This window comes from Heptranchias perlo, chromosome 30, assembly GCF_035084215.1.
Source record: "Heptranchias perlo isolate sHepPer1 chromosome 30, sHepPer1.hap1, whole genome shotgun sequence".
In the NCBI taxonomy this organism is placed as follows: Eukaryota; Metazoa; Chordata; class Chondrichthyes; order Hexanchiformes; family Hexanchidae; genus Heptranchias; species Heptranchias perlo.
The window spans coordinates 32830423-32854938 of NC_090354.1; the positions used below are offsets into that span (position 1 = coordinate 32830423).

General features: G+C 45.1%; 2 protein-coding genes across 5 annotated transcripts in view; one reads left to right on the forward strand and one right to left on the reverse strand.

Annotated features, from left to right (window-relative positions):
* Positions 1-24300, reverse strand: part of ddx42 (DEAD (Asp-Glu-Ala-Asp) box helicase 42) — a 68279-nt gene extending 43979 nt beyond the window's left edge. Inside the window, exons 1-7 of one of the 3 annotated variants that reach the window (XM_067969134.1) lie at positions 24195-24300; positions 20751-20978; positions 15949-16108; positions 13716-13777; positions 9967-10003; positions 2701-2847; positions 1652-1756 (exon numbers count right to left, since the gene is read on the reverse strand). In XM_067969134.1, the coding sequence (XP_067825235.1) occupies positions 1652-1756; positions 2701-2847; positions 9967-10003; positions 13716-13777; positions 15949-16108; positions 20751-20971 (732 nt within the window). In that variant the 5' untranslated portion in view covers positions 20972-20978; positions 24195-24300. Of the gene's footprint in view, positions 1-1651; positions 1757-2700; positions 2848-9966; positions 10004-13715; positions 13780-15948; positions 16109-20750; positions 20979-23773; positions 23896-24194 lie in introns of those variants that run through there. The other 2 variants (XM_067969132.1, XM_067969135.1) reach the window with 2 other exon arrangements.
* Positions 24301-24323: 23 nt separating this feature from the next.
* strada (STE20 related adaptor alpha) overlaps positions 24324-24516 on the forward strand; it is a 49321-nt gene continuing 49128 nt past the window's right edge. Inside the window, exon 1 of one of the 2 annotated variants that reach the window (XM_067969139.1) lies at positions 24324-24513. The gene's annotated coding sequence lies outside the window, so the exon portion shown is untranslated. The remainder of the gene's footprint in view (positions 24514-24516) is intronic. The other variant, XM_067969136.1, reaches the window with a different exon arrangement.

Consider the following 24516-nt stretch of genomic DNA (forward strand, 5'->3'; position numbering starts at 1 on the left):
TCATACCCAACACCAAGTCAGTCATGTCGCTGGAATACTGCCATAACTGGTAGTATGACCTTCCGAAGTTTGAGACACTATTTCTGCCAATAGAAGGCATCTAAAAACAGGACATGAGCGGGCAATGAGCTCGCAGTAGTTGAAGAACAACACATTCAGTTTGGTGGCCAGCTTTCCAGACACAAACCATCATTTGAAATCAAATCAGAATGGTACTGTAACAATTCAAAAATAAAAAAGGTAACTGATGGGCCAAGTGAGCAGTTGAGTCAAAATTCAATCCCTGGTCTGTGCTGAGACAACAGATTTCAGCTGGCCCTCGGCTTTCTTGGGTTAGGGAGGGGAAGAAAATCAGCCCAGGGTTCCCACCACTGATCACAATCCAATGGCTCCTGTCTGCACACGTGCAATCAACAGGTGAGGACAGGACTGGGCTCAGGGGTGATGCCTCCATAACTAAATTTTGCATATTTGTTCTTGGGACGTGGGTGACACTGGCAAGGCAATGTCTAGCTGCCCTGAGGGCATTAAGAAACAACCACATAGTGTAAGCCTAGAGTCACACATGGGTCAGATTCCTTGGATGTTAATGAACTAGTTGCATTTTTATGACAATAGAGCAGAGTTCTGGTGCCAGATTTACTGAATTCAGTTTCACAACTTGCCATGGTGGGATTTGAACTCATGACCTCTGGGTTGCTAGTCCAGTACCATAGCCATGAGGGTGCTGTTTCAACACTCACTGTCAAGACTCACATGAAGAATGGGCAATTGGGTAGTGTACTGGAGTGTGGAACTGCACCCCATCAAATAGCCAACTTTTTCGGCTCGTAATCAACTTTATCTTGTTAAAAAACTAAATCTGTTTTTTGAAGAGTTCATTTGTTCAAAGTGTCCAATTAATGGTGATAAGATTTTTTTTTATATCAACCTGAGCAGGTTTCTAAACTACAGCTGACCTTCAGGAAGAATCTAACCATGTTATACCTGACCTCGGAGCGCTTGACACAGGCATCGGTTGCCTGAACATAGAAAATGCTCCAATTCTTCAGCATTGACATCCCTCTTCATGACACACACAAGGAGAATGTTACCAAAAGAAACTAAGATTGGGTTTCATTAAACCCAGAGTGGAATGCGTTGTAAAACAGGAGTAGGAATGACGTCAAGCTGTGACAACTAAGTTGGATTCGTACAGCAATATAATCTGAAGCTGGAGATGGACTGCCTCTTTCAAATACTCCAGCTTGCATTGCTCTTTATTACAGGTGGAGATTGTGGGGAGGTTTAATCTGCTTGGCAAGTTCGGTTTCACCAGAAGCATCGTTCCTGGTGGTGAAATACAACCAGAAGGCTCATGATCGAAACGCAGGATCTGAAATGCACTGATGGCAGCTTTCATTTCACTGCATGTTAACAGGTCCTTTGCACAACATGATCATTCAGATGAGGTTGTAAACTGGTCAGAGCAAACAAACTTTCAGCAGTTTGATTAGCATCGCCCAAACTGCTACTCGAGTTTTAAGATTAGGCAATCAATTCTCTAGGGAGACCTAGCTGAAATTTTCAATAAAAAACTCACTGCTGAATTTCACCAACTGCCTGTCAACATTATAAAGCAGAGTATTAGTAGAGGAAATTCTAAACTTACTCTCAAGTTCAGCTTCTGCCGGAGTTCAGCTGATGGTATGAGTGAAAGTTTCGCCAATTCTTCATGTTCAATGTAGAAATTCTTCTCAAATGGCTGGTACTCGATCTAAAAGAATTCATATGTTATGAGGCAGGCTTCAACAATGCTGGCCCCAACAGGCTCATTTCAACAGCATATTAAAAAAGAATGACCAAAATCAGAGATATATTTATCTTCTGTAAAAATTGTTTGCTTCTCTTCCCTTGATGGCATGCAGTTCTATAATAATGTTCAATGATTTTACACATTCCCTACATTGGGAAAGGGCTCAGATTCTTCAAATTACTGGAAGCCCTATGGAAGGTCAGCAAGATTGAGCATTCTCAGAAGACATCTTTATTACACTGTCTGAAGCAAAACCCTCCAAATCCAAATATGTTTTAAAACAAATATATATGCATCAAGGACTGGATAGCTAGTTACAGCACTGAGCTTTCACCGCTGGATGCTGGGATGAGTTCAGTCCCTATTTAAGACTCTACTCTTGAACATATGTTTAAGACTTAGTGAGTTTGGGCAATCTCAATTCAGTTCTCAGTGGATGCAATAACACAAAACGACTCATAATTCAATACTAACAATGCTCTATAAAAGGCGAATGGATGTGGAAAACACTCCCTTTCAAAAAAAAAGTAAATTTTTCTCTTCCCCCCCCACCCCCCAACCTCTTTGTCAGAAAGACCGGGTCTTAATATAGGTAGAGCCACAAGGCAGGCAAACCCACAGAGATTTACATGGACAACAAATGGCACCCCCTGGTCATCTCACCAGGAGACGCACTGTGAGACTAGCTGTCCCTCCCCACAGTCACATTTCCTCGTGCCCAGCTATAAACAATCCATTGGGACGAGTTAAACTATCCGGGAGAAACCCGAGGTTCAAGCTACCCTATCAGCAGAGTACAATTAAACAGCATATACAGCAGAGTCCCCAATCCGAAAGGCTCATATTTAAGAAGACCCAATGGCCAGACACTGCAGAGCTTGGAACCTGTTCAGATCGCTGCTTACCTCCGAGTGGTCAATAGGAGGTAATGGATCAATCACTTTCTTTTGTGGAGGTATAGGATTGCCATCACTGTCATATTCGATATCATCCTCCTCCTCCTGAACCACACCGGCATTAGGGTTTTCAGCCATGTACCGAAAATAGGCTTCCTGCACATAAACGTAATCCACAAGTCAAACTGGAGAGAGAACGTAGCGTCTGCTCAGTACACTGAACGCTTCCCATATCTACATCAATCCCCGAGAAAATTCAATACTTTCAAGCAGTATTCATTAAATGGATCAATTTGATTGAGAATATCCAACAAAGAAAAAAAAACTATAAACAGGGCAAAAGGAATTTGAAAGGGGACTCGCACTGAAAGGCCAAGTTCGTTGATTATTGAGGGGAAGATTTTTCATGAATTGTGCGTAACAAAACGATCAACCTGTGCTTTCTAAATGCAGAACACACGCGCACACACACACACAACCTTCCTCTTAATGCTTACGTGATCGTGTGTACGCTCTGTGCGTACTTTCCTTCCTTTTGTTGTTTGTGTAGTTTTGAACTCTCTTTTTCCTGCAATTCGTTCTCATCCACACTATTAATTAGTTTCTCCCATTCTCCTTTTAAAGACATCTTTTCAGGCATTTTATTGCTCATGACCCTTGCTTCCATCTTCTCTCTACTTCAATCCCCTCCTGGCTATCTGCTTCTTCTAGTTTTTGCACTGGCTAGCATTGTGTTCGCCCTCCCTCCCCTCCTTCCTCCTATGTCAATTTGGGGATCAGCAAATTATTGCATGTATGCAGCAGGGTGGAATGCAAGAACACAAGGAGCTTGTTTAGTTCGGGTCACAGGGAGCAGCATCGTTGTGTCAGTTCCCTGCATTCACACGGTCTCGGTGACAGACCATACACCCACTCTTTCAGGATGCTGACAGGCGTCACTCTCCCATGATCCGAGCTAAAAAGGCCAATGTAAAAACACCTAGAAATCAACTACTGTATCAACAATGCTGCTCAGCTAAAAAAACACTGGAAACTTAACACAGAACCTAAGTTCTGACAGCATTGCAATTAACAGGTTTGTGAAACAATGAACTCGAGATGTACCTTGCAGCTATTCAATAAGCTGTAAAAACGCAACACATGACAAATCTCATTTGGTTTATAATAAAACCCAAACAATTATATTAGTTTATACTTATCCTAATTATTAGGGCTGTAATTGTGTCAAGGTCAATTTTTGGGAAATGGGAGTCATAGAAAGTAACGTTTTGTGGTAACTTAAATCACCGTCAGTTCTGACAAAGGGCTCCTCCTGGAACATTAACCTGTCTGTTTCAGACGATGCTGGACCTTCCAGCATTTTCTCCTTTTATTTCACATTTTTTCTTTTACCTTTATTTTGTTTAATTGTTCCCGACTCCCCCTTTCACTTCAGCTACACTCTCCCCTTCTTTCCTACATAAGCCTATCTCCATATCGTCCCACCTTCATCTCAACTTCTCCCTGCCCCTTTCCCTCAGCATATTTATCGCTCCTCCCTCCACACCCATCTCTCTGTCTCCCTCTCTTACTTCACTCACATTTCTCAGACACTTCTTCATGTGCCTCTCTCTTTCCCTCCCTCCTGTCCAGTCTCTCTCTCTCCCAACTCCAGTCCAGTCAGTCCCTTTCTCTGTTTCCCACCCCCCAGTCCCATTCAGCCTCCCCCATCCCCCCAGATTGTCTCTCCCCCCACCCCCACCCCCAACACCATCCGTCTCTCTCTCTCTCTTTCTCTCTCCCCCCCCACACCACACCCACCTCTCCACCCCCCCCACACCAGACCCACCTCTCCTCCCCCCCGAAACCACACCCACCTCTCCTCCCCCCCCAAACTACACCCACCTCTCCCCCCCCCCACCACAACCCACACCCGCCCTCCCCCACAACACAAACCCCACAACACACCACCCATCAAACCCCCCCTTTCTCCTGTCCCCCCCCTCTCCCCACCTCCGCTCTCTTCCCCGTCCCCCACCCCCTCTCTCCCCCACAATACCATCCCCCAATCCCCCTCTCTCCCCACCCCCAACTCTCCCCTTGCTCCTCTTCCTCCCCCCGTCACCCTCTCTCCCCCCCACCTCCTCCTCCCCCTCCGTCCCCCTCTCTCCCCCCACACCCTCCTCTACCCCCGTCCCATCCCCTCTCCCCCGTCCCCATCCCCCCATCATCTCTACCCCCGTCCCCCTCCCCCCATCTCTACCCACTTCTCTCCCCCCCGCCCTCCCCCCACACCCCTCTCCCCCGCAACCCCTACCCCCGCCCCCTCTCTCCACCCCCCACCCCTCGCTCCACCCCCCCCACCCCTCGCTCCACCCCCCCCCCCACCCCACCCCTCTCTCTCCACCCCCCCACCCCACCCCTCTCTCTCCACCCCCCCCTCTCTCCACCCCCCCCCTCTCTCCACCCCCCCCCTCTCTCCCACCCCTCTCTCTCCACCCCCCCACCCCTCTCTCTCCACCCCCCCACCCCTCTCTCTCCACCCCCCCACCCCTCTCTCTCCACCCCCCCCACCCCTCTCTCTCCACCCCCCCCACCCCCCGCCCTCTCCCCTCTCTCTCCCCCGCCCCCTCCCCCTCCTTCCCCCCGCCCCCTCCCCAGTCCCCCTCACCTCCCTCCCCTCCCCCCTCCCTCCCTCCCCCTCCCCGTCCTCCCGTCTCCCTCCCCCCCGTCCCCCTCTCTCCCTCCCCCCCGTCCCCCTCTCTCCCTCCCCCCGTCCCCCTCTCTCCCTGTCCCCGTCCCCCTCTCTCCCTCCCCCCCGTCCCGTCTCTCCCTCCCCCCGCCCCCGTCTCTCCCTCCCCCCGCCCCCGTCTCTCCCTCCCCCCTCCCCCCGTCTCTCCCTCCCCCCGCCCCCCCGCCCCCCGTCTCTCCCTCCCCCTCCCCCCGCCCCCGTCTCTCCCTCCCCCCGCCCCCGTCTCTCCCTCCCCCCGCCCCCGTCTCTCCCTCCCCCCGCCCCCGTCTCTCCCTCCCCCCGCCCCCGTCTCTCCCTCCCCCCGCCCCCGTCTCTCCCTCCCCCCGCCCCCCCCCGTCTCTCCCTCCCCCCGCCCCCCCCCCGTCTCTCCCTCCCCCCGCCCCCCCCCCCGTCTCTCCCTCCCCCTCCCCCGTCTCTCCCTCCCCCACCCCCGCTCTCAAAGCTCCAGTCAATCAGGAAGAATTCCCATCACTCCTGCCCTTTGAGAATTTTTGATTAAAAACATCACAGGGCCTGTGCCAAAAATATGATCTTAGAAATTATATTCAGCACGAATCAAGTGTACCTCTTGACCTAGCTCCATCTACAGTTAAATAGATCACCAGAAGGCAAATCAAGATAAACGTCCATTAACACAGAGATCTACCGTTTATTCGGTAAACTTGAGAAGTAGCAGACAGGGGAAAAATGCAAAGAACTTGCATTAACAAAACCCTTCAAGATACGAGGGAAATAGTTTAGGTTAGCTCACATTCTTTTTACTCTTTGAAAACAGTGGGTGTTGCTAAAATGAAACAAAAATCACTAAGAACACTACTTTTGTAAATAAATTTGTTGGAGTTCTGAATTACCACAAAAAAATTTCAGCCATTTAAACAGAGAATTCTTACACTGCAGCCTCGAGTTAGCACCAAGTCACTGATACGGTTCTAAGTTGATATGTTGAGCATTTTTCATAAGTCAATAAAGTCCTATGACAAGTGAAAACCCAGTCAAAACATCTGGCAAGGGGAGATGGTACAGCGACAACCACAGCTGTTGCAGGGCATTGTGACAATCATCTGAACCACGGGCAAACTCTGCTGGGGTTGTCGATTTAGGGCACCATTAGCAACTGGACACTGGATTCTGGACCCTGCCCCCCACTAGGAGTTCCTGCTGCACAGCATTAATCCTGCAAAAATCATCCAGACAGAGCAGGAAAGCAGAATTCACTTCCATAATAAGAACAGAAAATGCTGTAATACTCAGCAAGTCAGGTGGCATCTGTGGAGAAAGAAAGTTAACGTTTCAGGTCGATGACCTTTCATCAGAACTGGAAGAAATTAAAGGTTTAACAGTTTTTCAGCAAGTACAGAGGCAGGCAGGGGGAAGGAAAGAACAAAAGGAAAGGTCTCTGATACGGTGGTGGGCAGGAGTGATTAAATGGCAAAAGGGATGATGGTGCAAGGCAAGTAAAGAAATAAAAGATGGTCTAGAGGAGCTGTAAATGGCAACAGCAGAACCATTACCAGCACCTGCTGTATGAAAAAATGGGAGCAGTGGTTATGATCTGCATAAATCGTCATTTAATCATCACAGGTTAATCAAGGACAGTCAGCATGAATTTGTTAAGGGAAGGTCGTGTCTGATTAATTTAATTTAATTTTTTGAGGAGGTAACAAAGAGGGTCGATGAGGGTAGTGCATTTGATGTAGCGTACATGGATTTTAGCAAGGCTTTTGACAAGTCCCACATGTCAGACTGGTCAAAAAAGTAAAAGCCCACGGGATTCAAGGGAAAGTGGCAAGTTGGATCCAAAATTGGCTCAGTGGCAGGAAGCAAAGGGTAATGGTTGCCGGGAGTTTTTGCGACTGGAAGACTGTTTCCAGTGGGGTTCCGCGGGCCCCGTAGTAGGTCCCTTGCTTTTTGTGGTATATATGATGATTTGGACTTGAATGTGGGGGGCTTGATCAAGAAGTTTGCAGATGATACAAAAATTGTCCGTGTGGTTGATGGTGAGGAGGAAAGCTATAGACAGCAGGAAGATATCAATGGACTGGTCAGGTGGGCAGAAAAGTGGCAAATGGAATTCAAACCACATAAGTGTGAGGAAATGCATTTGGGGAGAGCAAACAAGGCAAGGGAGTAGACAATAAATGGGAGGATACTGAGAGGTGTAGAGGAACAAAGGTGACCTTGGAGTGCATGCCCACAGATCCCTGAAGGTAGCAGGACAGGTGGATAAGGTGGTTAAAAAGACATATGGGATTCTTTCCTTTATTAGTCAAGGCACAGAATATAAGAGCAGGAAGGTAAAGCTAGAACTGTATAAAACATTGGTTAGGCCACAGCTTGAGTACTGCGTGCAGTTCTGGTCACCACATTACAGGAAAGATGTGATTGTACTAGAGAGGGTACAGAGGAGATTTACGAGGATGTTGCCAGATCGAGAATTTTAGCTCTGAGGAAAGATTGGATAGGCTGGGGTTGTCTTCTCTGGAACAAAGGGGGCTGAGGGGAGATTTAATTGAGGTATCTAATATTATGACAGGACTCAATAGAGTGGATAGGGAGGACCTATTTCCCTTAGCAGAGGGGTCAGTGACCAGGGGGCATAGATTTAAAGTAATTGGCAGAAGGATTAGAAGGGAGCTGAGGAAAATTTCTTTTCACCCAGAGGGTGGTGGGGGTCTGGAACTCATTGCCTGAAAGGGTGGTAGAGGCAGGAACCCTCAACTCATTTAAAAAGTACTTGAACGTGCGCCTGAAGGCTGTAACCTACAGGGCTACGGACCAAGTGCTGGAAAGTGGGATTAAGCTGGATAAGCTCTTTGTCAGCCATCACAGACATGATGAGCCGAATAGCCTCCTTCTGTGCCATAACTTTCTATGATTCTATGAAGTTACTGAAATTACTGTTGAGTCCAGAAGGTTATAAAGTGCCTAAACGAAAGAGGAGGTGCTGTTCCTCAAGCTTATGTTGAGCTTCACTGGAACAGTGTAAGAGGCTGAGGACAGAGAGGTCAGAGTGGGAGTGGGACGGAGAATTAAACTGGCGAGTGACTGGCAGGTCAGGGTCACGCTCGCGGACTGAGTGGAGGTGTTCAGCAAAGCGATCACACAATCCGAATTTGCTTCTCCAATGTAGAGGAGACCGCCCGTGAGCAGCGGATACAGTATACTAAATTGAAAGAAGTACATGCAAACCGCTGTTTCACCTGGAAGGAGTGTTTGGGACCCTGGATGGCGGGAAGGGAGGAGGTGAAAGGACAGGTGTTGCATCTCCTGCGCTCGCACGGGAAGATGTCGTGGGGAGGAGAGCGGGTGTTGGGGTTATGGAAGAGTGGAGGGGGAAGATGTGTTTAGTGGTGGCATCACGCTGGAGGTGGCGGAAATGGCAGAGGATGATACGTTGAATGTGGAGGCTGGTGTGGAAGGCGAGGACAAGGGGGACACTATCATGGTTCTGGGATGTGGAGATGCCGGTGATGGACTGGGGTTGACAATTGTAAACAATTTTACAACACCAAGTTATAGTCCAGCAATTTTATTTTAAATTCACAAGCTTTCAGAGGCTTCCTCCTTCCTCAGGTGAACGAAATTCGAGGATTTCATTTCGTTCACCTGAGGAAGGAGGAAGCCTCCGAAAGCTTGTGAATTTAAAATAAAATTGCTGGACTATAACTTGGTGTTGTAAAATTGTTTACAATGGTTCTAGGAGGGAGGGGAAGGGGTGGGACAGAAGTGCGGGAAATGGGATGGGCACGGTCGAGGGCCGTTAACCACAATGGAGGGGAATCCTTAGTTGAGGAAAAAGGAAGACATATGGTATGGAAGGTGGCATCGTCAGAACAGATGTGTTGGAGACAGAGAAACTGGGAGAAGGGAATAGTGTCCTTAGAGGAAGCAGGGTGGGAGGAAGTGTAATCAAGGTAGCTGTGGGAGTCGGTGGGCTTATTGCAGATATTGGTTGACAGCCTATCCCCAGAAATGGAAATAGAGAAGTCGAGGAAGGGAAGAGTCGGAGATGGACCTCGTGAAGGATAGGGAAGGGTGAAAATTGGAAGCAAAGTTGATGAAATTATCCAGTTCGGGGCGAAAGCAGGAAACAGCATCGATACGGTCATCAATATACCGGAAAGAGGTGAGGGAGGGGACCTAGTAGGACTGGAACAAAAAGTGTTCCAGTCTTCCTCCCCCCTTTGCTTGGCTCTGTACTTGCTGAAAAACTGTTAAACCTTTGACTTCTTCCAGCTCTGACAAAGGGTCATCGATCTGAAACATTAACTCTGTATCTTTGATTTGCTGGGTATTACTAGCATTTTCTGTTTTTATTTCAGATTTGCAGCATCCGCAGTATTTTGCTTTTCATTTCCATAATGTAGGTCTGACTTATGGAAAAACCTCAAGACACCACAAGGTAGAATTTGGCTCTTCTTGGAGTCGTGCCGTATACCAAGAATTGATCCAGACTGAAGGCTACAGTGGATATACAACAATCTGCATCATTTGCTTAACAGGTTCTTTTCAGTATATGCAAGAAAGACAGCACAAGAACTCACATGGTCATCTTCCTCTTCAATGTCATCCCTTATACCCCTGCAAAAACAAAGGGAAAAACCAACTCCCTACAAGTGTTCAACAGACCCAGCGTGAATGCAGCAAAGCATGAAATGATCACAGTGTGAATACACCCAGAAGTTCCTAGTTCCTTGAAAATCTTTACACATTTTGCTCCTGTTCTAAAATCAGGGAAATACAAATATCAAAATGATTCTTCTGTTCAGCAAATTTTCCAACAACATGGGCATTTCTGTGTAGCATCTTTCTTAAGGGACAAACCGATTTTAATTATATTAAAAAAAACAGTAGGCTACGAAATAACTTTAGCAGGCTACATTTTATTTAATTAATGCAATGCCATGCTACATAAATAATACATAATATTTCTGAATAGCATTTATTGCTGCAAAGGTTAGACGCAGATCACAGGGATAATCTTGGATTTCATGATTACACTCAAATTGCAACAAATCCAACTGTGAAGTGCTGCTCAAGTAAATGGTTTTGAGTCAACTGCAGTTCTTAGCAACTTCAATGTTGCTTCTTTCAAGTGAACACATTCGAGCTGATGTGCTTTCTACTTCTCGTCAATATTCAATCGACGTTTATTATCATATATCTGAACAGATTAGATCAATATTCTCAACTACCCTTGCAGCATAGTAAGAACCAGCACAAGTACTGAAGAAAGGGTCGAGGGAACGTTAGATACGATTTATAGATCGTGCTAAAATTGAAGCACTGATCTCGGTCTAATACTCTTTTCAATATGCCTTAGCCTTCTGACTTCAGCCCATGGAACGGTCAGAATCTTGCTCACATGAGGATGAGACACAAATGCTTTGATCATCCTTACTTGGGTCTGTGGTCAATTTGAAGCAGTGCACTTTTGGGTTGGTCTTTAAATTTAAAAAGTGTACAAAGTGGATTGGAAGAATGATGCAGAATTCAGGTTATTCGGATTTACTGAACATCATAGGCCTTTTTCTAGTGTTGAACCTACATGTAACAGGGGAAAAACGTGGGAATTTTTAACAAATGGCCCTCCGTTACATTGGGACAACTTAGGAAACCTGAACACAGATCAGACTCAAGGCTGCTAATTACCTGTAGGAAGCAGCCACACAATAATAGGAAAGGCTTTAAAACTCTTGTAAATGGGGCTTGGGATACTTCCCTGTGGTCCTGTAGACAAACATTTGACAAAAATGTCTAAAAGGTTCCAGTGCAATTGAGAACTTATGAAAACAGGGATATGAAAATATTGATGTATAAACAATATATTACTTGAAGCACTGAAACCGTCATGGACATGGTTTAACGCAGATAGCCGTGTTACTTCAATTCATATACTTGTGCTATCAAGGTGGACAACTGGCACAAAAGTATCAACATCAAGCTCTTCTAAGTCATGTGGAGGGTTAAAAACTCCCTGTAGTCTATCCCAACACCTTGACCCCAGCCCAAACGAGTACCTCTTCCACTGCGCCAGCATGACATTTCCATTTTGCACACCAGCCGGGATTTACAGGAAGCTACCTACTGCACACCTGCATCTAGCTGGACCCGGGTTGAGGCTATCACAAACTCATTTCATGTAGGTCTCGAGAGTTATTAGAGTGAAGAGACTCATTCGCTATGTCTGGGCAAGATTCAAATCATGGATGAAAAGACAATGTGCTTATCCAGTAAAATCCATGCAATTCTTGCATTCTCTCATTGAAAATAGCCAAGTCGGACTATTACACATCTTCATAATTTCAAAATCAGTTAGATTCTTCCTTCTATTCTTGGCTATTCCTTCATTTCCCTTTTATTTTATGCTTATTCCCACATGTATGTTTCTTCAATTCTTTCCACTTATCCCTTCCTTTTCTTAGCTGCTATTAAACACCACAGATATGAATTCCCAGTGAAAATGATTACTGAACTAAAACCAGAGACTCCAAGTACAGTAAAGTACATCAATAACTGAACACCCGTAGGGCTAAAAATACCTTAGGTGGGAAACTGTTTGCCGCTCACTAAGCTATTGTAGAAAAACAGGTATGGGTCTGTGTTCACTGAATAGGTACCACCCCTATGAGCTGGAGCTAACCCTTTTCCTTTGGGACAACTTGAAGCTAAGGAAAATGTGACACTCTTGTATAAACTCACCATGCCACCCAGTTAAACATCACTCTGCACACCCTGACACTCCTGTATAAACTAACTGCCACCTAGCGATCCCACCACTCTGCAGACCCTATGTGAAGATTGAAAACAGGTGCTCAGTAACACAGAGTATTTCTACAGGAAGCACTTTTTATTGAAAGTATTTCCCATTTTACAGAGTAAAATAGATTCACGAGTTATCGTTGGTGTTTTTGCAAAACTACACCAGGATGGACACCCTCAAGTCAGGCCCCCCCTCCTGTCTCAGCTGCCTGAAACCAGGAGTATCTTGGACTGGCTCCATAGGAGTAGCAGGGCGTGACTGCAGACACAGTTATTCCAGTATTCAGACTTATATTCAATCTACTGAGTGCACCTCATCAACTAACTCAGTTACATCCCCAAAGAACTCGAACAGATTTGTCAATGTTGATCACCTGTATCCCCCTGCTGACTACTACCTATGTCTCTCCTCATGTTTCACTATTCTCGGTGACAGGAAACCGTGCATTATTTTAGCTCACATTGTGTAAAATACTTTGAAACTTTAACAAGTTGAGGTGCCATAAAAATGCAACTATTTTATATAGAATTACATGGAGTCTACAGCACAGAAACAGGCCATTTGACCCAACTGGTCTATGCCAGTGTTTATGCTCCACACGAGCCTCCTCCCACCATTCTTCATCTCACCCTATCAGGATACTCTTCTATTCCTTTCTCCCCATGTGCTTATCCAGCTTCCCCTTAAATGCATCCATGCTGTTCACCTCAACTACTCCTTGTGGTAGCAAGTTTCACATTCTCACCACTGTCTGGGTAAAGATGTTTCTCCTGAATTCCCGATTGGATTTATTAGCGACTATCTTATATTTCCGACCTCTAGTTTTGAACACCCACAAGTGGAAATATTTCCTCTGTCTATCCTATCGAGCCCTTTCATTATCTTAAAGACTTCTAATCAGGTCACCCCTCAGCCGTCTATTTTCTAGAGAAAAAAGCCCCAACCTTTTCAATCTTTCCTGATAAGAATATCCTTTCAGTTCTGATATCATCCTTGTGAATCTTTTTTGCACCCTTTCCAATGCCTCTTATATCCTTTTTATAATATGGAGACCAGAACTGTTCACAGTACTTCAAGTGTGGTCTAACCAATATTCTATACAAGTTTAACATAACTTTTCTGTGTTTCAATTCTATCCCTCTAGAAATGAAGCCTAGTACTTGGTTTGCTTTTTTTTTACGGCCTTATTAACCTGCATCACTATTGGTTTCTTTCTCTTTCAAGCTTTTGAGAAAACTATTCAAAATTCCGAGGGCAAAACAAGCCAGATCTCAGGCACCTCCCACTCCACGGATGACCATTTCTGTGGTGCAGAAAAAGACTCCCTTAGCCGCTATTGTGTTTTTAAAGATGAAAGATGTATTTATGAACATTGTTTGGTTACCCTAATTTTTATTTTGTTTTACTTTTTCCAATAAGAAGGCTAAGGTACATTGATAAGTGAATCGTAAAGTGCAGCTTACTGTAACAATGCAATTACAAATGAGCTTGTGAGAAATTAAAGTCTTAAAGAGTAGAAATGGTTCTTACTTTGCATTTTTCTTCTCGCACTCCTTTTCATCGAGTCTTTTTATATCTTTTGCTGCCTGGTCCTAGAAAAGAAAACAAGGTTACACAATGAAAATCATAACCTTGGCAGTGAGCAGCTCTATCGAGCTGAAATATCTGGTGCATTATGTGACCGTTATATCAATGAGTTTTATTCAGCTTGAACAAAACTGTACCCGTATCAAATTTCTGTTGTTACCCAATTATTTTGACAAAATTTCTCCTCTACACCCCCCCCCCCCCCCCCCCCACAGGAGGTCTTAACCACTCCTTGGTTGGTTATAGTCCCATGAATGTTGGTCACCACCTGGTACCTATCTAAGTGGTTATGCTAAGTTGGCAGCTATTTAACCACGGGAACATTACAGCCTTGCCCTGTTTTCACTCCATCTCCACACATATACACTTTCCAGCGGAGGATAGTGATCACGGGCAAGAACACTATGGAATATTGAGGCCAACTGAGATCACTTAACTCAGCAAAGAGAAACTGAACACAATGTGACCTTTTTAAAAATTCATTCTTGGGATGTGGGAAATCGCCGGCAAGGCCTGCATTTATTGCCCATCCCCACTTGCCCTGAGAAGGTGGTGATACAACTAAGAGGCTTGCTATGCCACTTCAGAGGCAGTTAAGAGTCAGCCACTTTGGTGTGGGACTGGAGACACATATAGGCCCGGAGTTACATATAGGCCCACCGGGAAAGGACGGCAGGTTTCCTTCCCGAAAAAGGACATTAGTGAACTAGTTAGATTTTAACAACAATTCAACAGCTTCACGGTCACTTTTACTGACACTGCTGATTTGTAAGGCTGTTCCCAACCTTGCCCTCCGAGAAGCTTCCTATCCATTTGCTCTAGTCCACTTTGTTACTCATCATTCCATTTTTTGTGCCTACTTCAAGGTACTAAATTAAAACTAAAGGGGCAATTCTACTAACATCTGAGGACCCAAAATAATAACCATGCTCACAAAGTCTTCTCCTCCTCGGTGATATGTAAAAAGGTAATGCTATACAAAGTCAGCAGAAGGAAATAAACCTTGGTTTCTTGAGAACACATTTAAACATTTTAAGTGAGTGCCAAATGGAGTTGCATAAATCGGTTTGGTTTTACTATTAAACACACTGATCAAGCACTCACTGAAAAACTATAAAGGATGTAATCTTGAGAAAATTTTACCCAGAGTGGGATGTGGCACAAAATACACTGTGGGATTTTAGTGCTCTCATTATTTTTAAAACATTTTTTGCAGCATTAGGACATCTTTGATACATTGCAAGTTTAGCAGTGTGTATTACTGCAGTTGGTGGGGGGGTGGTGGAAGAGTAAGATTTTAATATAATGAAAATTTGAGAGAAGGGGGTACTTGGATTTCTGAGTTCCCATCTAACAAGAACATAGAACGAAGGAACGTTTAAACCCTGTTAAAGTGAGCAAAGAGGGACTGGGTGGTGTAGCGGCTTATCCAGTGGGAATTCACCTCTGGGTCCTAGGTTCAAATCCAGTGCTAACTGATTGGGTGAAAGTCTCCACCGCCTGTCAAGTGTAAGGTTTCTGCATGAGATAAGGTTAGGCAGTCTTGATCCAGCTCCTAGTGGGTACAGGCACAGAGAATAAAACTGAACCTAATTTGGGAGTAAGGGTGCAGCTCCAGTTAAATCCAAAGTCCGATTCTGATCTGACTCAGAAATGCAGCTGGGTGAGAGACCCCTGAGGGGCACATTATAACTGAAGCAGAGTTTTATTTTAAAAATGTTTTGAAATGCTCCTGCTCACACTCAGAAAACATGTAACATTTACCAGTCGGACAGGAACATCCATGTTCTGAAAACTATGGTACCGGGGGTGTGATTTGCAGCCTAACATTGAATCACACCTTAAATCAGCACTCTCACTCAGAAGTGGTGAGTCTGAGGTTCTGTAGAAGGAGCTTCACTCTGCATCTATGTAATCTAATGGGGAATTCTGGCTTGCCTAAAGGCTACACTCTCTTTCTAATCCTTCAAGTGCAGATGCTTGATATGCTGAACATTGTTGGAATCTGTCCTTTAAATCGGAGATTGCAAAAGCATTTAAGAATCTCTGGGTGTGCTTGATGTTGACATTTAGTGCCTGAAATGGAAAGTGTTCCATCCAACATCACTAACATCCTTCATCTTAAATCAGCACAAAATAAAAAGGAAAACAAGTTAACTTGGGGGTTAAAGATCACCTCCACTTCAGCCATGTATGCGTCCAAAGGGTCTTCCTCACTGTCTTCAGAGTCCTCAGCTTTAGAGGAGAACTGCTGTCTGGTCGGAGAATTTTCTGCAGGGATGTAAGGCAAGTCGACGTTGGCTGAATTGTCATCTTCATCGTCATCTTCAAAGTACCTAGAAAACCCAACTCAGTAATATGAACATTTATGCATGGATACAAGCAGCACCAATGACAGTACATGGTTTAAAAAGAAGCGGGTATAAACTTGACAGAATATTTTCCCATTCAAGGTTTTTTTAAAAAAGAAACACTACACAGCAGAGTCCTCACAGGAGAAAGAATTAATTTTTGTGACTATTTTTAATTGTTAACTATTAACATTAAATCAGGGGAACATCATGGCATTCTGTAAGCTTGAAAAATGGATTTAGTTTTGTAGGATTTAATCTGAAAATGCAATACTCCTTACCCTCAACTGATTACATTTTAGCAGCACAATATACAGTGTAATCTGAGTAGGAGGTTTTAAGCCAGACAAGTGCCAGGCAATGACCATCTCTAACAAGAGAGAGTCTAACCACCTCCCCTTGACATTCAACGGCATCACAATCGTCGAATCCCCCACCATCAACATCCTGGGGGTCACCATTGACCAGAAATTTAACTGGACCAGCCATATAAATACCGTGGCTACAAGAGCAGGTCAGAAGCTGGGTATTCTGCGGCGAGTGATTCACCTCCTGACTCCCCAAAGCCTTTCCACCAACTACAAGGCACAAGTCAGGAGTTTGATGGAATACTCTCCACTTGCCTGGATGAGTGCAGCTCCAACAACACTCAAGAAGCTCGACACCATCCAGGACAAAGCAGCCCGCTTGATTGGCACCCCATCCACCACCCTAAACATTCCCTCCCTTCACCACCGGTGCACTGTGGCCCATCCACAGGATGCACTGCAGCGACTCGACAAGGCTTCTTCGACAGCACCTCCCAAACCTGCGATCTCTACCACCTAGAAGGACAAGGGCAGCAGGCACATAGGAACAACACCACCCACACGGCCCCCTCCAAGTCACACACCATCCAGACTTGGAAATATATCGCCGCTGGGTCAAAATCCTGGAACTCCCTTCCCAACAGCACTGTGGGAGAACCTTCACCACACGGACTGCAGCGGTTCAAGAAGGCGGCTCCCCACCACCTTCTCAAGGGCAATTCGGGATGGGCAATAAATGCCGGCCTCGCCAGCGACGCCCACATCCCATGAACAAAAAAAAAAGCAGCACAATATACTGTGTAATCCGAGGAGGAGGTTTTAAGCAGCACAATATACAGTGTAATCCAAGCAGGAGGTTTTTCTACTGAAAAGAATAGAATTTAGCAAAGTTTTCAATTAAAACACAAAGTTTGGACATCTAAGCAGATCTTGAAATTAAACTGAAATGTCAGATGGGGTAACAGTTGGTGCTACGATTCTCTCTGACACCTCTGAAGAGCAGTGGAATATGGGCAGTTGCAGAAGTATTCAATTACCACAGTGTATTTCATGTATGGCATTTATTTTATGGGATTTATTTGTTCCTAATAAAACTCCAAGCTCTGATAAATCAGTGAAATGGAGGTCCTAATTCAATCCCCAGAACACTCACCACACAGCATCGACTTGCTATTATGTATGTTTAGCAGGGAAACAGTTTAATACAAGACAATGGCCTATCCAAAAGAAACTTCTAAAACTAATGCAGCCCAATGCTTTCCCATAAAATAAATGCCATACATGAAATACACTGTGGTAATTGAACACTGTGGTAATTGAATACTTCTGCAACTGCCCATATACCACTGCTCGTCAGGGAGAATAGCAGCACCAACTGTTACCCCATCTGACATTGACTAACTGCGCAGAGCAGTGATTGAACCCAGAACTCTGCTGCTCTGCACATTTATCCAGCAAGCCATCAGGATGTGGCAAATTTCTTTTAGTCTCTTTAAGCAGTGGGACATTTAAAAAAAATATTGCAGATGTCTGTCAGAGATAGTGACCCAGCTGGTTCTGCATACTAGATGTCCTTTACTGATAGCTAGCAGTTAGCCTGAAGAAGACTTGATAAGTGAACACAAGCATAGTAATATGCCATTAGGAGAGCATTCTGTCAAACCAATTTATTTAAGATTGAAAAGGCTCCCTGCTTGCCAGGGAATTACTTGCTTTGTGACACCTTATCTATTAAAGAACCAGTGTTAAAAAACATACCCAGGTTTGCAATGCAAAATAAAACTCTAATGTATATTCTGACGGTTTTTAGATCTTTCTCTAAAGCTGTTTCACATTGCTAGTGCCGCCAGCTTCCAATGCATGGCTTTTGTGCAGTCAGTGACAACACCAAATTAAACCTACTGGATGCATGAGGTAGGTAGCAGAAGCAATCTTACAGCTGTAGGATAACCCAATATAAAAGCAGCTCATCATAGGTTTAAAACATTTTAGCTAGGTAAACAGTTCAGTGGTTGTGGCGGTGAAGCAGTAATATGGCAAATCTTGTAAAATGTTGAACTAAATACACAATACTGTGGCCGGTTTATCCATTATTTCACATCCAATGGTTAATGTCCATGTCGCAAACACTTTACTCAAAATAAAGTCTCTTGGTGTGCTTAGTAAGAGTTGAACAAAATTTGGATAAAAATCAATTTCTATGTTTATTTAATGCATCCCTGGAATGCAATAATTATTGCCATAAGTTAGTTCAACACCTACGTACCACCGAAATTGTAAATTCTTCATTGATCTGTGTGCCAGAATTATAAGGACGTGAAATGTAAGCACAAACGAAGTGTTCACAGAGCAATGGGAGTATACAGGATCTCAAAAGACCATGGCAGTCCATCTGACTGGTCACACATTTCAAACAATCAATCTCTCCTATCCTTTAAACAATCCCATATACTACTCCATCTCTCCTATCCTTCAAACAATCCAGTATCATAATCTTTCATGTCCTTCAAACAATCGCGTATAATATTACATCTCTCATGTACTTCAAACAATCGCATACAATACTCCATCTCTTAAATCTTTCAATCACTTCATTTATCCAAAACACTATCCCACTTGAACTCGCTGACACAATTCACCTCCACTGTTAATTTCACATGCTTACCATCTTGTACGTGAAGCAGTTAAATCGAAACTTTCTGTTGACCTTGCTTCTTCCGAGCTCCAGTCCATGCCCCCCGGTTAAGCATTTGCCACACAATTAGGCCTCAGTTCATTATCAATATCTCTGGGATCTTGAAAACTCCAATGTAAACATTCCCAATTTTCTGAATTCAATGCTTAATCCACTGCATCAGTTCAGTTGCCATCCTCTGTGCCCTCTCCAAAGCCAGGAAGTGCCCAATGCAATAATGACTGTAACTGTAGACAGTACTCCAGGTGGGACTGAGCCAGTGCTCTATACAAGTTCACTGTTGCCCCTTTAGACTTCTGCCCTATCTCTGGCTGTTCACCAGGAGTGTCCAAGCTTTTTGTATTCGCAGTACATGTAGGTGCACCTGTCCCCATTCAATGCCTCAAGCTGCTGATATACATCTTTGTGCTATGGACTAGGATTTATTCACCAATGAGGCAACAGTGCGAATAACTGCCCTTTCCAAACCTCCAGGCCACATAAATTCAAACAGGGCAAACCAACAAGTATGAAATCTGAATGCAAACAAACACCAGTTGCCTGGGCTTTGTGGGCTGACTGTCCAGGGCTGGCAAGCTGCCTGTTATTTGGACACCGTGGGACCGAACCAGATATACGATATCTGGTTTGCTTTCTTTAGCATTGTTGCTCATTGCACTGATGGCTTCAACCTACACCCCACATCCCTCTCCCACGTTGTATCCTGTAGTCTGCCACCATTCTCTTTATATTCCCACTGCTTATTCCCCTTTTCCAGTCTTATCTCCTTGTATCTCACATTAAAAAGCATTTGCCACTTGTCAGTCTCAACCCACAATCTATCCAAATCCCTCTGGATTTGGTTTGGTTGTTCCCTATTGTTTCAGGACCCTCCCGTTTTGTATCAGCAGCAAAGTGCACCAGACAAAAGATTCTTAATGTATTAAAAATATTACACATAACAGGCTTTTAGTTTGTACGAATGTTTGAATATATGAATGCAGGGTTCCAGCTTGGTTTTTGATTGGTCCTCGAGAACAGGTATTATTAATCCTAAGGCTTGCAGTGATCAATGAGATTGGAGAATCACATTCCACAAGACGGACAGAAAGCAAACACTACACTTTCATCAAAATTGAAAATTTAACATGTTAAGTTGAAATAACTCCCAATCATTTTAAAATTGGAACTGGAACTTTAACCAAGTTAAAGGCCTGGGACTCAGTCTTTGAGAAGCCACAGTCAGAAATATCTGCGGCTGAGATATACTCAATTCCAATTTTTTGTTTTTAAAAGTTTTTTCTCCGAACAACAGCACAAAATCAACTGGTGAGTTTCAATGCACAGCAGAGTGAGTAAAAGAGAAATTTAACCCAAGTCAATGAGGCCAGGTCAATTGGAAATTTCATAACGGAGATTGATCGATTTTTGTTAAGCAAGGATATTAAGAGATACGGAACCAAGGCAGGTGGATGGAGTTAAGATACCGATCAGCCATGACCTAATTGAACGGAACAGGCGCGAAGGGCTGAATGGTGTCCTCCTGTTCCTACAAGCGGTGACGTTACTTTCTTTATATTTTCCCCTCCGATTAGTGAGCCTAAAGGCTTCATAATCTGCACACAGCTCATTATACAATACTCACGCATTTTCTTCATCGAAGTTCGGCCGCTTAGATCCCACTTTATAGAAGCAGGGTGTCTGAGCAGGCTGCGTTTTCCCGTAACCTCCCGGCGGACCCAGCGGACCGAATACAGAGTGCGCTGCCTTCGACAGCTTTGGGTCTTCCTTCTTCCCAGGTGCAATGGCAAAGCCGCCAAAACCAAATCCCCTCTTTGCTCCACTGCCTCCTTTATTCCAATTCATTGTTTAGCTGTGTAAACATAAAACAAGTGACACTGGAGAAAACACCAGGATTCATCAACTGGATTAAAAAGGGGAAGTCAAAAAGAAAATGTCACCTCAAAAAAGGTATAACTATACTAACAGGGTCAGAGATTATATAAGGGCTGCCCAGCAGAATGCAGATCTACGGAGAGCCAAACTATTCAATGTGGTCAAGTTAGCAGCCTGCAGGATATCTGACCATCAATTAGGTGCACAGGTCTGAAGGAAGACTGCCTTGAACAGGACAGCTGGCAGTTCAGTTGAACAAGCATATAATCTGCATAATCAGTGATACAAAGAATATCATACAGCTAAAATGAACAGTCACAATATATTTTATGAAGCCATTCTACATTTTAATAGCGCTTGCAGGGGCCGTACACTAATACATTAAGGACTAATACAGTAAGGTTTCTTGGCTAGCAGCAATGTGGGTTCAAGTAATTTGTTGTTGATTCTCAGAGTTCAGTTGGGTTGGGAAATAAGAGGGTCCTGCCTATTAGTGACCCTGCTGGTTGGGATTGCTGTCCTTGCCCATTTATTGGTGGGTGGTCGTTATTGTCTGATTTCTCCTCCTAAAGGAGGGGTTGGGTGCTTTGTGTGGGGCGTAGTGGATGTGGTGCTGCCAAATAAGGGACCAAGAATGGGCTTCAGGCTGTTTGGTATCTCCACAGGTCCTAAGGCAAGCCAAATACCAGTTCTTCAGAGTGGGATATGTCCCTTACTTGCTTCAGTTACATATTTGTTGTGGGGGCTGCTGCACTCCACTGAAGTGGGGGGTAGGGAATGCACCTTATTGCAGCAAGAGCTCCTATGGACAGGCCTAGCAAATATTGGGCTGAGCCTTCCAGTAATGGCTGAATGAGAGAGAAGGACCAGAATGTCCATCAGGTGCCTGACAAATTTCACCTTGTCCAGTACGACTACTACTTCGACCTCCAGATTCAGGACCAACGTCTGAACTCAGTAATATTTTGTAGCGTCAAGGGCATGCCAAGGCCAGCAAGAACCTTTCCCTCTCTCCCTGACATAACCACCACAAGCATATCTCTGAAAAAAGACACAGGGAATTTGAAGCTGGCTTGGGAAGTACAGCTAGAGGGGGAATAATGAGAGGTATGGAGACAGGTCTTCAGTACTAGCACACACAGCAGAGTGTGCAAGTCCTGACTCAGATCACTTCTTTATAAACACAGCACAAGCTCAACAAATTGATCCCATCCAGACCAGGCAATTGCCAGAGAGCTGCAGCCAGAAAGGCATCCTGCATGTATTCTGCCCTTTTTTTCTGATCAGTTCCACTTCCTTCCAGCCGATAGCATCACTGGATACAGTCACACTGCACAATCCAAACCTGTGAGGTAAACTTCTAACTGCCCAGAATTCCAGGTCAGTGCAGACTTCACAAAAATTTTACAAATTGCCACCAAAAAACTATTCTTTAGAACAATTGGCAAAAAAAAAGCCCCTATGAATTTTCCTGGCCAACTGAAAGGAATTAAGATTTTTTTTAAACTGTAAATCAAAAATACAAAACAGGAAACCTGATCTGACAAAATATTAAGCCATCTTTTCAGGTATTTATGGTCCCTGGTACTTCCAGTAGCATATTAATAATTGTTCTTAAAAAAAAAGAACTTGCATTTATATAGTGTCTTTCACATCCTTAAGGACACCCCACTTTACAGCCAATGAAGTACTTTTGAAATGTAGTCACAGTTGTAATGTGGGGAAACAGTGAACATCTATCAAAACAATCAGTTAAAAGGGAATTAAATAAGTAGGAATATAATAGAATATTGTCCAAAAAGAAATAGGAAAATATAGCAACAATGGGTAAAATAGCCAATTTAGCGGTAATGGGTAAAATAGCCTTCTCTACATTGTAATTCCTATTAATATTGCATTTCCCCAGCAAGTTCTTTATTGAATGAGGTGCTGCACTCTTTAAAGTACACACTAGACAACAGGATGGAACAACAACTTTAGTCCACTATGACTAATATTACATTCCCGCAAATCCGACCAGATAGCTTTTGTGGGCTCAGACGGGGACATACACCACACACACACACACACACACACATAGATCCTGGGGCAGTCACATCAGCAGCACATCTGGGGCAGTCACATCAGCAGCACATCTGGGGCAGTCACATCTAGCCCGAGATGATCACTAACAAACCCTGCAGCAGAGATGCTGCTCCTTTTAGGATGTTTTGAAAAATGCCAGGACTCTCACAAAATGACATCCCTGGAGGTCTGCTAACAAGACACCCAACAAATAAACAAACAGCTAGAAATACACAGCAGACAGATCCGAGAAAGACAGCTTAACATTCCAGATCTAGTCCTTTGATCAGAGTTCCATATTCCAAAATATTAAAACCTCTTCCTTTGCAGATGCCGACGGACCAGTTTCCTTTCTAATTCTTTTGTGTGCGATGTAAATACAATCCGAACATTGATTACATCTGCAGGTGGCCTGCCTGTTACAGGGATACGTTGCCCAGGCGGGCCGGCTGCGGTGCTCCCAGGGCTGGGGAAAGGGGGGGGGGGGGGGGGTTCAACACCTCTCGTTCCCACCCTGTACACAACCACCAGCCGCTGACCACCGATCCCGCCTGGGTAGCGTGCAGTTTGAGCTCAGCCGCTGTCCGGTATGAGGGGGGAGGGGGGCGGGGGAGCGCGAATCCAGGCCCGGGATCAGCAGCAGGCCCGAGCGGCCTAGTCACAGCCCGCCTCAGGGGGAGTTAAACACACGGCGGTGATGCAGCTTACCACGCTCTGGGCCTCACTGCTTCTGACGGAGCCGGCTTGTGATCACCGTGTGTTTCCCCCCCCCCGGGTCCCGGGTCCCCCGCTCGCCGCCGAGTTAAAGGAGAAAAGTCGCCGAGCGCCGCCGCCACACCACAGCGCGCCGCACATGCGCACTGCGCGCCCCTCCCCCCCCTCCAGCAAACCGTCTTGTTGTTTTTGCGCCGATTTTACGCTCGGTTCTCCCGCGGGCGGCGGGCGGCGGGTCGCGGATCACAGGCCTCACAGGCCGCACGGCTCCGCCACCGGGCTCGGAAATTACAAACTCACTCCGACAACACTGGGCTTTTCAATTGACATCACTGGGTCGAGGGGGCAACTACGGCCTCAGGCGTTTTTTTGAAATCACCTTTACAACCGTGAAATAAAAGGGCTGGAAACTCACTCTGACCGAAAGGCAGCTTGTTATTGCCCAGGAATCAAAAAAAGAAAAAAGGGAGTTAGGGATCGTGTTGGTTTTATTTTGGTGACGTCACGGGCGGCCGGCGACCCCTGACCCCCGAGCCGCTGGTCCGGGGAGGGGGCGGGACTGCGATGATTGACAGCAAGAATCGTCCAACCAGAGACCGGGAATGTGGCTCGTCGCCGACATCAATCACGGGAAAAGCGCCAATGAGAGCTGGCAGTGGAGGCGGGACTTCCAGTGGCGGGCTGCGCTGTGAGAGACGGACTGTCCGACGGGGTCGCTGAACCAACGGATCCAGGTC